This window comes from Acanthochromis polyacanthus, chromosome 8, assembly GCF_021347895.1.
Source record: "Acanthochromis polyacanthus isolate Apoly-LR-REF ecotype Palm Island chromosome 8, KAUST_Apoly_ChrSc, whole genome shotgun sequence".
NCBI lineage: Eukaryota > Metazoa > Chordata > Actinopteri > Pomacentridae > Acanthochromis > Acanthochromis polyacanthus.
In genome coordinates, this window is record NC_067120.1 from 10615763 (window position 1) to 10627875 (window position 12113).

A 12113-nucleotide genomic window follows, 5' to 3' on the forward strand; every position below is an offset into this window, starting at 1 on the left:
CGGAAAGTTCACAGTAGCGTCATCCAGTTCAGATGACTGAATAATTTCACTCTCTCGGTTGATTGAAAGGTCAGTAAAACACTATTTAATGAACAGAAAAGTGAGTTAAAATTGTGCTTTTTACAAACTGCGTGTTTTGCATTTAAACGATGTTAATGTGTGAGCACTGACTGCTGAAAAACATTTAAGAAACGGAGTAACACTGCCCTCTTGGGGCAACATGACACCTTGCTGAATTGAAAAGAGCTTTATTTTTCAATTTCACTGAGACAACAATACACTTTTTTTTGAAAGCTTTTCTTGAGAGGATGACATGATAAAGCATCCATCAAATTTTGCAAAAATATATTCCATTTCCCTTTCACCGTACTTTGAGTTTTGCTGTGAAAAGAATGAACAAACTATGCAGAGATGAATCCCATAAAAGAACATACAAAGCAATAAATAAAGGAAGTTGTTCTCCTACGTAGATCAAATGCAGTAATTTGAAGTAGAAACAAATGCTTGATTTCACATTTCCATTGAGGAGGAATTTTCTCTTGTACCAACAAACCAAACTGTATGAAATATGTGGGAACGGTTTGAAATTCAAACAAAATCCAGGCCATTATTTCAAATGCACATGGAAGCAAATATTAAGTGAATGATGATTGGTGTCCTGGAAAGCATGTGAGTCTTACAAGGGCAGTTTTTCATAGCTGGAAAAATGATCAAATTAAATAGAAGCCAGTGCCAGTACAGTTTATACTTTTTACAAGGCATCTGAGATAAACAGGAAACGAAGAGCAAAGCACTTTGAAAAGTTACAACAGTGTTAAACTACAGATGTGTAAATACTGTTGGCCCAAGGTTTTTTTTTCTTATTGTTTGATTCCCCCCCCCCCCCCAGAATACCAATAATAGATACATGCAGAATCATTCTGCTTTGTGAATGAAAAGGCACCTTCAGTAGTTAGCTCCTGCAACAGTTAAAAAAAAAGACAAAAGATGACAATTAGCACTTGAAAAGCCCCTTTTATCAGGGGTGTGGCATCCCAAAAACACACAAATGGCACAATTATCTTTATCATCCTGTAATTAGACGGATATTTTGCCCAGGGAGTGTCGACCGTGATACATTTGACTGATCAGTATTACTTAAGTGGTAAATGGGAAGCCCTTAAATTGAAATATTTAAGTCAATTGTTGTTTCATCATTAATGATCGAAAATGTTTCAGTACCTCACTAGTTTGAATATGAGGCAAAGTACAAATTGCCCTTTAATACAAGTGAACCTGTTTACTATCAGTACCAGAATAAAGCACACAGGTGTTAGAATCATAACGATAACAGGTCATGAGACAATATTAAAACACTTCTGTCGACGTACCGAAGCTTTAAAAAGTCCTGTCTTTTTAGCTTTGGTAATATTTAACACTCAAAACTGGCAAACACTTCCTGGGCTTACAATGGTCAATGTTCCAATAGTCAGTGCTGATAACTATTCCTTTCATATGTGCCAAGACAGAGTAGCGGCTGCTCGTCTCAAATCCTTCAAACACACCAAAGCACTACATGTAAAATGTTGATTTGATTGCAAAAAGAGCTGCTAACTATGTGACGATAAAACCACCGAGCATTTGCACTGAGCGCGTTGATTTGTAACCATTTCTGCAAAGATTTTTTTTTTCTTTTGACAGAGGTGCTTGATAGGATTGGACAGTGAATTAAATTCCTGTACAGTTCATGATTATCTGACAGATAATGAGACAACAAATGAAGCAAAAAAAGAAAAAGATTAAGACATAAATTGGAAAAAAAAAACCTAGAAGAACACAGCTATCCAGTAACTAAACTTTCCTTCAAACTAAGAGACATTTACAGAGATGATGTGAGAACGTTGAACTGTGCAGGTAAAACCAAGGACATTTCAGAACAGAGGTACCAGAACCATGGAAATGTTTGACATACAGTACATGTCAAGGCAAAAAATAACAGCTTCATTCTCTCATTTTAAGCCATTATTAAGACAACAGTTGTGAATACAGCTACACTGATGCAAATGTCCAGAGAACACTGAAATTCGATCACTAATTCCTACGTCAGGCCACGGCTAATTAAAGTGAAATAAAGATTACAGGTTGTGGTTAATCGGATGCACCTCGTTGGGTACAAACAATTCAACAAAGTCTCTAATGAGTCTAAAAGCCCCGCTAGCAGCCCCCTAAAGGTCAGCCCACTCCTTCCACCTCACCGAACCAAAGTGGTTTAAGTGAGCGGGGCCACAGCGCCGTCCTCCCTGTGGGGTTTGTTAAAGGCATTTCTATCACATTCAGCAGAATAACATCCAAATGTAACACGCACTGAAGTGAATTATTGTTGCTCAACCAAAATCCCACATTAAACATCAAGACTTTAAGAGAAGTAAAATCATAGTAAATAAAAATGTACTGACGAGACTGATTACTGAGATAAATACCCTGTAAGCTCTTTAAACTGAATGGAATATTGAAAAGCTTTCGATCATAGAGCGATCTTTAATTAATCATCTACAGCGTAAACACGGCGTGATTACTGTCATGCGGTATTATCCGTAAACCAAAAGACTTGAGAGTCGATAACGCTGTTTTTATGACATAATAAAAAGGCAGTTCATGGTTCTGTAGGCTACATGTGGGTGAAATTGACACGAACGGTGCACGAGCACTATTTTGAAACCAGAGTTACAGTACTGTGAGGAGTCGTTTTGTGGAATTTCAGCATTTCTCAGAAATTAAGCAGGACGTTTGTTGAAAGCTACACGATAAAATTCCTTACAATAAAAGCCAGAGAAGCTGTTCAAACCATTAATGCTGAGTGAGAACAACAAGGAGCACGTTTTGAAATTGTGAAATAACTTCTCATGTCACGCTTTAAAGAGCTTTATGTCAGATATGAGTCAACTTTTGTGTCCTCGACAAATTTTGCTAAGAGTTAGGATCCAGTCTGAAGAGAGATATACTGTTCATTACTGTCCATATGTGATCTTTTACTTATAACTTCTGAATAATTGATGTGATTGAATATGTTATGTCATTATTTCACTTTCTGTTAGTGAAAAGCAAATAGAGAAATTCCTCTGTATTTAAATATAAAGACTTTAGTAGCATTTGTTTACCCCTAAGATTGATTGTACCATCACTTTAATACTTAAAAATCAACACTTTTACTCTGACAAGGTAAAGGATATCATAAAAATGCAATTAGGCAGGAAGGATCACATCTGTCAGCTTTCACTGTGTCTTCTGACCATTTTACAGCAGAACAGAATCCAGCCGTTACAGCGATAATCGTAGCTGAAAACCGCAGTGTTAAAGGGTAACATTTGATCACGAGTCGGTGGTCTCAGCCTCGCTCCTCCATTCCATTAACACTCCGAGGAGTAAAGTGAATAGTGTCTCAGGGCCTTCAGGACCCAGCTGAGCCGTCTTTTGGTCCATTAGGAGTCTTTTGGTCCAGTTGTATTCCACCCTGCTGAGGGCAGAGGCCAGTCACTAGGAGAGTTCCTGTGATCGGTCATAATCTGTGATCAGGCCTTTGATATGCGACAGTTTCTTATGGAGATACTCGCATCGCTTCTTCTCTTCCCTGTATCCAGGAAACCTCTGAGAGAGAGAGAGAGAGAACGAGATGCCAGTGAGCCTTTAGTACCTTAGATTTCAATCAACATGGTGGACCTTATGTAAGAAAATTTTTGTATTCGTGCTTGAGTGGCTTCACTAAACTCTCTTACTGGAAAACCTGATGGATGCCATCTGTTAACAAGATGCTGCTCATCCAACTAATACCGTAATAATACAGCTACTAATGCCATGTCAGCAATTAAGAAGGGATGGTTTGACATAAGGATGCCACACGCCTTAGTGAAGCAAAACACTCAATCATTAACACGTTTAGAGGCATGACATGATAGATGATAATAAATTAGATTACCGGTGATGTTTAGCTGACAGGTGCTTTAACGGACGACGTTTACGTCGATAGTGAGCTGCATTTAAAACCTTGACAGATGCAGAGCTTTCAAATTAACTACTGAACTGCATAAATTATGTAGCAATAATAATGTCAATGGAATCAGAACAGAAAGATTGTTTAATCTTTTAGTGAATGGGCAAACCATGATGTATGTGAAACTGATGCGCTGAACGGTATTTATTTCAACCCTCTCTCTTGCTCTTGTCACATTTTTCCTCACTGTGAGATATTTTTTACTGCAATATAAAGTCCTGCGCTTCTATGGAAGCAACACAACCATGGCTAGAAGTAGAGAGAACTCATAAAATATGTTGGCACACAGTTGTAATGCCATAAATCATCAAAAAATAAAAACCTTTTTGGATTTTTTCTTTCACAAAAACCTGGACTTTTCCAAGCACCCACAGGTGATACCAATACTGGAAAAAATGGTGGCTTCACAAACTATAGATATTTTTTTTGTCCTCATAGGTTTTTTTGTCCTCATACTCGTACCCTATCTGCTCTGTGTAAACAGAGTTCAGATGATAAGTCCTTTAATTTGTGTCACATGACTGTTGGTCACAGCTTAGTCAGTCATGGTTTCTCAGTTGTGCTGAGGAGATTTTTTTGTATTTTACACAATCTCATTATAACGAATAATTACTTTTTGATTAAATTATAAAAGAGAAACTTAGAATAAAATGATTTTGATGAAATTTCCCAATAGAAAGCTTAGATTAAAAGCTTAGATTTGGAGAAGTTTCAGCCGAGAAGTTCAAAGACTGTAGGAAAGTACAACATCTCATCATTCTTTCTGTTTTTACAAGTTGTGGCTCTGATCATTCATGTAATTTTGGCAATTTTTAAAGATAAAATGCCTTGCCATAAACTTGCCAGCATGTTATGGGGTTCAGATGGTATTTTTTTTAATGTTTTGTTGATTCCAGTAACACATTTGACTACAAAAAATATCAAGTTAATTAAAGTGTTTATTCTACCTGCTATAGAAAGAGAGAATATCTCTGCATGACTAAGTAAAACTGGAAAATTGGTCCTTGTTTAAATCCCTTCTATGTGCCACTTAAGCATGAATATTCTGTATAAGTGGTTCTTGCATGAGGCCCAACAGATATAGCTAGAAGTGCTAGGATTAAATCAGTTAAAATTTTAATAATTCTTACTTTCTTATACTTTCGATACTTCTGTAGTATTTGGTCCTCCATAAGCTGCAAAAAATACAAGAGAAAAGGTGTTAGTGTGCCATGTGTCTGCTCTATTTTCTGTTTGGTGTTTTTTGAACAGCTTTCGTCGACTCCCAGTTCAGACAGTACCTTGTACTCTCGTGTTCCCGGGGAGAGAGTGTTGATCTTTGAGCCCAACTGAACAAACATCTCTGTGATAGTCCCAATCCGGTCATGAAGAGCTCTGTATTCATCGTACTCCGCACAGAAGTCGTCATTATACTGCTGACGCTGCTCCAGTGCTGTTATGGTGCTATATTTCCTAAAAAAAGAAAGCATTAGGTTTTAAAGAGCTGCTTTAAAAACAGATCTCTCTCTGAGGGATCTTTAAATGCTAGGTCTTTTCCCACTATTTCCAGCAGATGGCGCTGCATGTCGGTGGACTGAGAGGCTTGACACGTCACAGATTTAATAACAGCATGATGTGTTGGCCAGATGTATAAATGCAAGACATAAGATCATTTGTTTTCAAAGTAATTCTCAGTGAAGCTTTGTGACAGCTTATTTAGACACATCTGTTACTTCCCTCTATTTATATGAATGTTTTGAAGCTGAACGTAACCCTTTAGGGACATGTTGGCGTCTGTTCTTAGTGGGTTCGACTCAGAAGTTTTAACTCCTCACTGACATATTATATCAACAAAGACTGATCTGGTGCACTGATGTAGTGGCAGTTATTTGGATTTCATTCCAAAGCCATAAATCCCTTCTGGATCTAGGAATATGACATAAATTACCATTAGGGATGTGATGTGTATTTAAACTTACATTAGGTAGTCGGGCAGTTCCTCTGCTGTGGTTCGATTAACAGGTGGTTTCCCTCCCTCATGGCCTGCAGATAGGAAACACACACAGACACACACGCATATTGAAAAAAGGTTAAAGCAATTTACCAATGCAAATGCGATAATGTGACCATCATATCAAGGCTGATGGAGTCATTTATCGCTGTCTCCGATAAGAGATCTGATCCAAGGCGAGCGGTGACGTCAGCAGCACAGAGTAGGAGGCAATGCTGCCTGCTGACTCGCTCGACCGTAGGTCACCCAGCTGTTCCACAGTCAATCATCAACAGACTAGAGGGCGACAGTGTCAGAGTCCTAACTGCTCTCTCAAATGAAAACATATGAACTGCTCTTTGTGCACTTCCAGAAACAACTACAGCTGAGCATTCTGGATTCCTTCTTTTTGTTGAATTTAATCTGATCCTTTTCAGAAATCTGCACAAATCATATAAAGATGATTCACGACCGCACAACGGATACATTAAGTGTGACAGAACTTTGAGGAGAAAAGCATTTAATAGTTTTATTGCCATTTACCTTTGAGATTTTCTTGATTCTGCTTCATGTCCGGACTAGTCTCCATCCAGTCTGGTTTTAAACGCTCTCGCTCCTTGTCTTTGTGTTTTTTGGACCTTTTCTTTTTATGCTGGCCATTGGTGAACTGCTGGTCGGTGAAAATGGAGGTGTCGTTGTGTGAAGGCTTCGGGCTGGGTGCAGGAGGAGTCGCTTCTATCCTCTCCAGTTTGGGGATAGTAGTAGACCCGGTGAGTTTGTGTGGCGAGTACAGACCGTTGAGGCTCCTGTGAACGTGATTGTTGGTTTTGTCGAACTCCGCTTTAATCTGTGCACTGGGGTTTCCGTGACTAGAGGAGCTACGAACAGCGTTGGTGCCATAGTCTGTGTGAGAGGGTGACTGCAGAGGCAGACACTGGTCCAATAGCTTTTGTTTTTTAGGGGTTTGAATGTTGGATGGGTCCAAGGCCAAAGGGCGTTTCTAGGGGGAAAAAAGAGAACACAGTAAGTGGAAGTGGCCAAAAAATGTCAGTAGTATGTGCATAAATAAACTTTTTAGTTGAGAACTGGATACGAAGATTAACACCCTTCTGATATCTGTACACAACTATACACCAATCAGACATAACATTATGACCACCTGCCTAATATTGTGTTAGCCCCCTTATGTCTTCAAAAATGTTCTGCACCACTGGACATGGACAAGAGGACCTCTCAGGGTGCCCGAGGGGATCTGGTTCCAGGATGTTAGCAGTGGATTTGGGTAATCTGGGTTGTGCAGTGGGGCCTCTAGGTATCAAAGTTGTTCCACTGCATTCTGTTGATGCTTGATCAGAATGGAGTCGAAGAAACTTGGAGGTCAAAGCAACATCTTGGGTGATTGTCACGTTCCTCAAGATGTTCCTGATTGTTTGATGTTTTTGTGATTTTGTGGGGTGCATTTTCTTGTTGGGGTAAGCCAGTGACATTTAGGATTTCCATTTGCATGAAGGAGTGTCCTTGTTCTGGGTTTATTTGGGTGTCTAAGTCTCATCAACATGGATGCCAAAATCCAAGGTTTTCCAGCAGAACACCACATAGTACCAATATGATCAGTGTTATTCATTTAACCTGTCAGTGGTCATAATGTTGTTGCCGATTAGTGTAAAGCTACAGTAGTTAACAAAAAGACAAAACAAAAAGTCAGAGTCTGACATCCTCACCACGCTAATTAACACTTTTTATATTGGTTGTGTCGTTTTTACAAAAACAAAGTGAGAGAATGTAGATGCACAAAGTTCTCTTTCGTGTTACCTTGAATTCTTGCTGTTGACAAGCACTCCTTTTCCGGAATTAGCCTGGCACAAAACGTGCTCATCTAACCGGATCCAACTACGTATTTACTGCATGTGACATGAGAGTGATGCCAGTCATTGCTTTTCACTCTGCACTTTACCCACAATGTAAACTCTTCCTATACGTCCAGAGAGACCCGTATTTAGCCTCGAGCTTCTTGTTTAATTACACAAAGACGTGAGAAAACCGCATCAAAGTGGTGTGTGTCTGAAAATGAGGAAACGCCCCACTCTTATGAGGAAGAATAAGTGGGGGGAAATATAAATCATTCAAGGTGAATAATTACCACTGAGAGATTCTTGGCAGGACTGAGATGCGAAGGAGAGTCCCCAGGAGTTTTGTGGAATGAATGGTTGGACTGGGGACTCTTCAGCTGGCTAGTTTGGAGTGGCTGCAGTTTCCTGAGGAAAGATTAAGAACACAGCACCTTCAATTGGACAGTGACTGCGAGGTAAATGGCCTGTATGTAGGTCATGAAGCTTGCTTTGGCAGATTTATGAGCAAGAGGATGAGTAATTGTCATGTATTGTGACACGGACACAGAGAAAAGGCAGAGGACCCAGCCTTTCCACATAAGAAATAGTCATCGGCATTACAAAACTGCCGATCTTTCTGTATTTTTATCAAAGCAGTTTCTGTGATGTTTTATTCTGTGTTTCTGGTGATACAATCAACAGGAGGCAACCACAAAGACTGAAGCCAGTCCAGTGGTAAGAACAATAGCAGCAGATTTAACCTCTGTAAGGCCAAACCCTCTTTTCTGGTAATCTGCTTCCTACAGCTCCTTCCTCAAACAGATGCCACTACCCCCAGTGGAGTTCACACAACCCTCTTAATCATACAGTCAGTGTGAGTGGAGTTCAGAACCATTAAACATTCTCATGAAACAGTAGTAAATAAGGCCTGAATAAGAAGGACCTTCTCCAACAAATTGAATACAGTATTTACAGGCTATCACAGTTTTATCACACTTGGCATACAATTTGATAGCCACAATTGTAAGCTTTTTACACTTAGCAGGGGTGGTGAATGGAGGGGGTTGTTGCAATCAGCCAACAAGACTTGAACTTTTTCCAAAGCGCTCATGAAGCACATGGCCTGCATGTTTACTGGCAAGCAGAGGAAATGTACGAGGGGAGGACGCTCACCCTGAAAAACTCAGCCTTGCAACTCTGAGCCTTCCATGCTAATGCCATTTGGCAACTCGGTGCAGGGAATATTTTCCTCTGCTTTGATGTGTCCATTAAGAGATTCATCAGTGCAGAGAAGTAGTCATTTAGAAGCTCCCCTTTCAAAATGATCACAGCAGCCTTCTACATTAATTCACTGGCCTTTCTGTATTAACGCCAGCGCTGTCACAAAGAATCCATCCCGTAGTCTTCACTGCATTACCTGCCCAAAGAGGCCTCTAAAAGTCTAAAAGGACTTTAAGGTGATCGTTTGACAGTTCGGGAAATATGCTTAATTGCTTTCTTGCTGAGAGTTATATGAAAAGATGGGCTCTCAAGTCTGTGTGTTAAATATGAGGGTAGAGCCGGCAGATGCTCAGCGAAGCACAGTTTTCTAGCAGCACCAGCTTTAGAAGTGCTGGTATGTAGATGTTTGATCTGTAGTTAGATCCAGGCCTGCCAGTCTTTATGCTAAGCTAACCACGCGTTGCTGGTGGCTTTATATTTAGATGGATGCATAAATAGGCATATTTCCCGAAACACTGCCCCAAATTATTGCTCAAAAATGTAAACACAAGCCTTTTTTATACATTTTCAAGGCTCTCAATGGAACAAAACACAATAACAGTTTTTGTATATTATGACTAACTTAATTCTCACCTGATCAAGAGCCTATGAATGAGTTGCTTCTCCTCCTCTACATATCCAGGCCAGTCTCTCTGGACGTGTTTGTAGAGTTCATCCTTCAGTGAGTAGCTGTGGTCTTTTGGGTTCAGTTTACCAACCTGAAAAACCAACAGCTCCAAATGTTACTTAATCCACAGAAGGGGTACAGAACATAACGGAAAAGAGGCCAGATGAAACTGTAAATGCACCCAGCTGTGTTGGGCTGCAGTGCTGTAACACTGCCTTTATATTAAACTACAAGTCCTACCTCACACGTTTCTGTGACACAGTTGCACTGTATTGTTTTTGCCACAAACAGTTTAACCCTGTCCTTAATACAACCTAATCTCCCAGATACAAATCTACCCAAACCAACCACTTTTAATTCTGAAAGTAGTCGGATCCCAGCTGGAGACACCCCACCCCTCTCCTGTCAAAACACAATCTTCTCGTCCAAAGATAATTAAAGCACAGCCCTAATTACAGCTACCAGCGGCGGCAGAGTCTCTGCTCGATGATTGCAGTGAGACACTCAAACACTGTGAACACAGGAAATATGCCTGAAACAAACTTAGCTCACATGACCTTTTTTAGAGCAGAGGTCTTAGCTGTGCAGCAGCAGGCTGAAAATGGGGAGTTTACTAGTCAATTGCACATTCAGGGACTCATTTATGTTTATGGTTTCAGTCTTTTACTTAATATCAACCTGACACCTGACAAGCAGCTAAATTCGTATTTAATTTTAACCTGTTGCATCTGATGATATCCATCCATGGTTGGTGATGTGTTTACATAACAGCGTAGCAGATATCTCACCTCATCCAGTACTGAGGTCAAGTCAGCCTTGTCCTTCGGAGTGGCCCTCTCCCTCTCCAGCCACAGTAGCAGCTCAGGTTTCTTGTAGTGCTTTAAGGCCAGGAGATGAATGATGCGATCCCTCAAGGGCCGGTGTGCCACAGGACTGGGAACCAGGCTCCTCTTGTTGCTGGGGGAGTGCTTGTTGCTGCTATCTGAGCCTGATACCAGACCCTGCTTCCTCTGGACCTTCACACACTTGCCTGAGATCAAAACAAAGGTGCACACAGAAGAGTCTCAGTTTGTGGGAGATAAAGACAGGCTACCTTGAACACAGATGTAACGAATCAGGATTTTTTTTTGAATGACCCTACACAAAATTAAGAAAGAGCAACAAGGTTTTTACTCGTCTGATAACAGGATTCACATACGCTCAGAGTATCCGGTAATAGCACAGCCAACATATCATTCCTAATCCAGTCCTCAGGCGCTATATACAAATCACACCCTAATTTTGAAAGACAGGCCTACACACGAGAGACAGTTCATGTTATCTTTATTGTGTCTTTGTATTGCTATGCTTTATGCAAATGCAACAGTTACTGTATGTGCAGTACTTTGGGGCCAAACTGATAAAGCAGTTTACACGCATAAATACATTGAACACGGCACTGTGCTTGTACGTTCTGTCTGTCAGTGTGCAGAGGTAGTGCTGCTGTGGGCACAAGGCTAGATAGTAGAGTTGAACTACTGCTGAGTAAACAGAAGAGCGTGGAAACTGAAGCAACCAACACAGAGAGGCCCTTTCTTCCTGTTGCAGTACTAATTCAGTTGGACCTGGTCAGGCAGTGCTTATAGATATCTGCAGGCTCTAATCTCATTACAGCTGTAAGCCATACTTTGGAGGTTGCTATAGGTCAAAGAATAACTGGACTTTTACACTGGGACAACATGTTCAACATATATTGTACGTATAGATGATGTTTTACATCAGTAATGCTCTTAAAACTCTTCATATTTATTCTATTTTTACTTCAAAAAGAGTCTCTTTAAATCTTGCAGGAGCATTTTGCAGCTTTTACCTTGAACCATGTCACATGGATTTTCGAAAAATATCCTTCCTGCACTGAAACAACGTGCACGGCAACATTTCCGACAAGCACCAACTAGAGCCACCATCTCACTGTAATAAATTAACGCAGCTTCTGGGAAGTTTTAAGATTCTCTCAAGGAAGCTTTTGTGATGCCTTTTATTGTGGCTTACAATAACTGACATGCTTTACAGAGTATAATCATACTGGTGTGTTTATGAGCAATGGCCAAAGACTGAATGGAGTGCTGTTTGCAGTGGTGCTATGATATTATAGAGGAAATAACTGTAAGTGCTAAACTAAAAGGTTAGCTTCAAAACAAATTGGATTTGTATCGCTCCAGCAGCAGGTGCGCACGAATTTCGTTGCCTAGTTGTCAGTTTCCTCCTTTCTGCTGAATGCAGCCGAACATTAAATCATACATTATTATCTAAATTGTGGACATTTTTCTACTGCAACCTGTAATTGTGAGTTGCTCTATGGACATTTTTTTTGATGAGTATAACATTACTGTACCATAAAAAGACAGCGAGTCACCACGA

At 40.2% G+C, this 12113-nt stretch overlaps 1 protein-coding gene across 1 annotated transcript in view; it reads right to left on the reverse strand.

Annotated features, from left to right (window-relative positions):
• Nucleotides 1-232: 232 nt before the first annotated feature.
• The window catches only part of LOC110949355 (RNA polymerase II elongation factor ELL), a 29047-nt gene continuing 17166 nt past the window's right edge, over nt 233-12113 (reverse strand). Inside the window, exons 5-12 of the mRNA XM_022191343.2 lie at nt 10502-10743; nt 9680-9804; nt 8137-8251; nt 6540-6996; nt 5986-6049; nt 5308-5479; nt 5158-5202; nt 233-3624 (exon numbers count right to left, since the gene is read on the reverse strand). Of these exons, the coding sequence (XP_022047035.1) occupies nt 3514-3624; nt 5158-5202; nt 5308-5479; nt 5986-6049; nt 6540-6996; nt 8137-8251; nt 9680-9804; nt 10502-10743 (1331 nt within the window). The 3' untranslated portion in view covers nt 233-3513. The remainder of the gene's footprint in view (nt 3625-5157; nt 5203-5307; nt 5480-5985; nt 6050-6539; nt 6997-8136; nt 8252-9679; nt 9805-10501; nt 10744-12113) is intronic.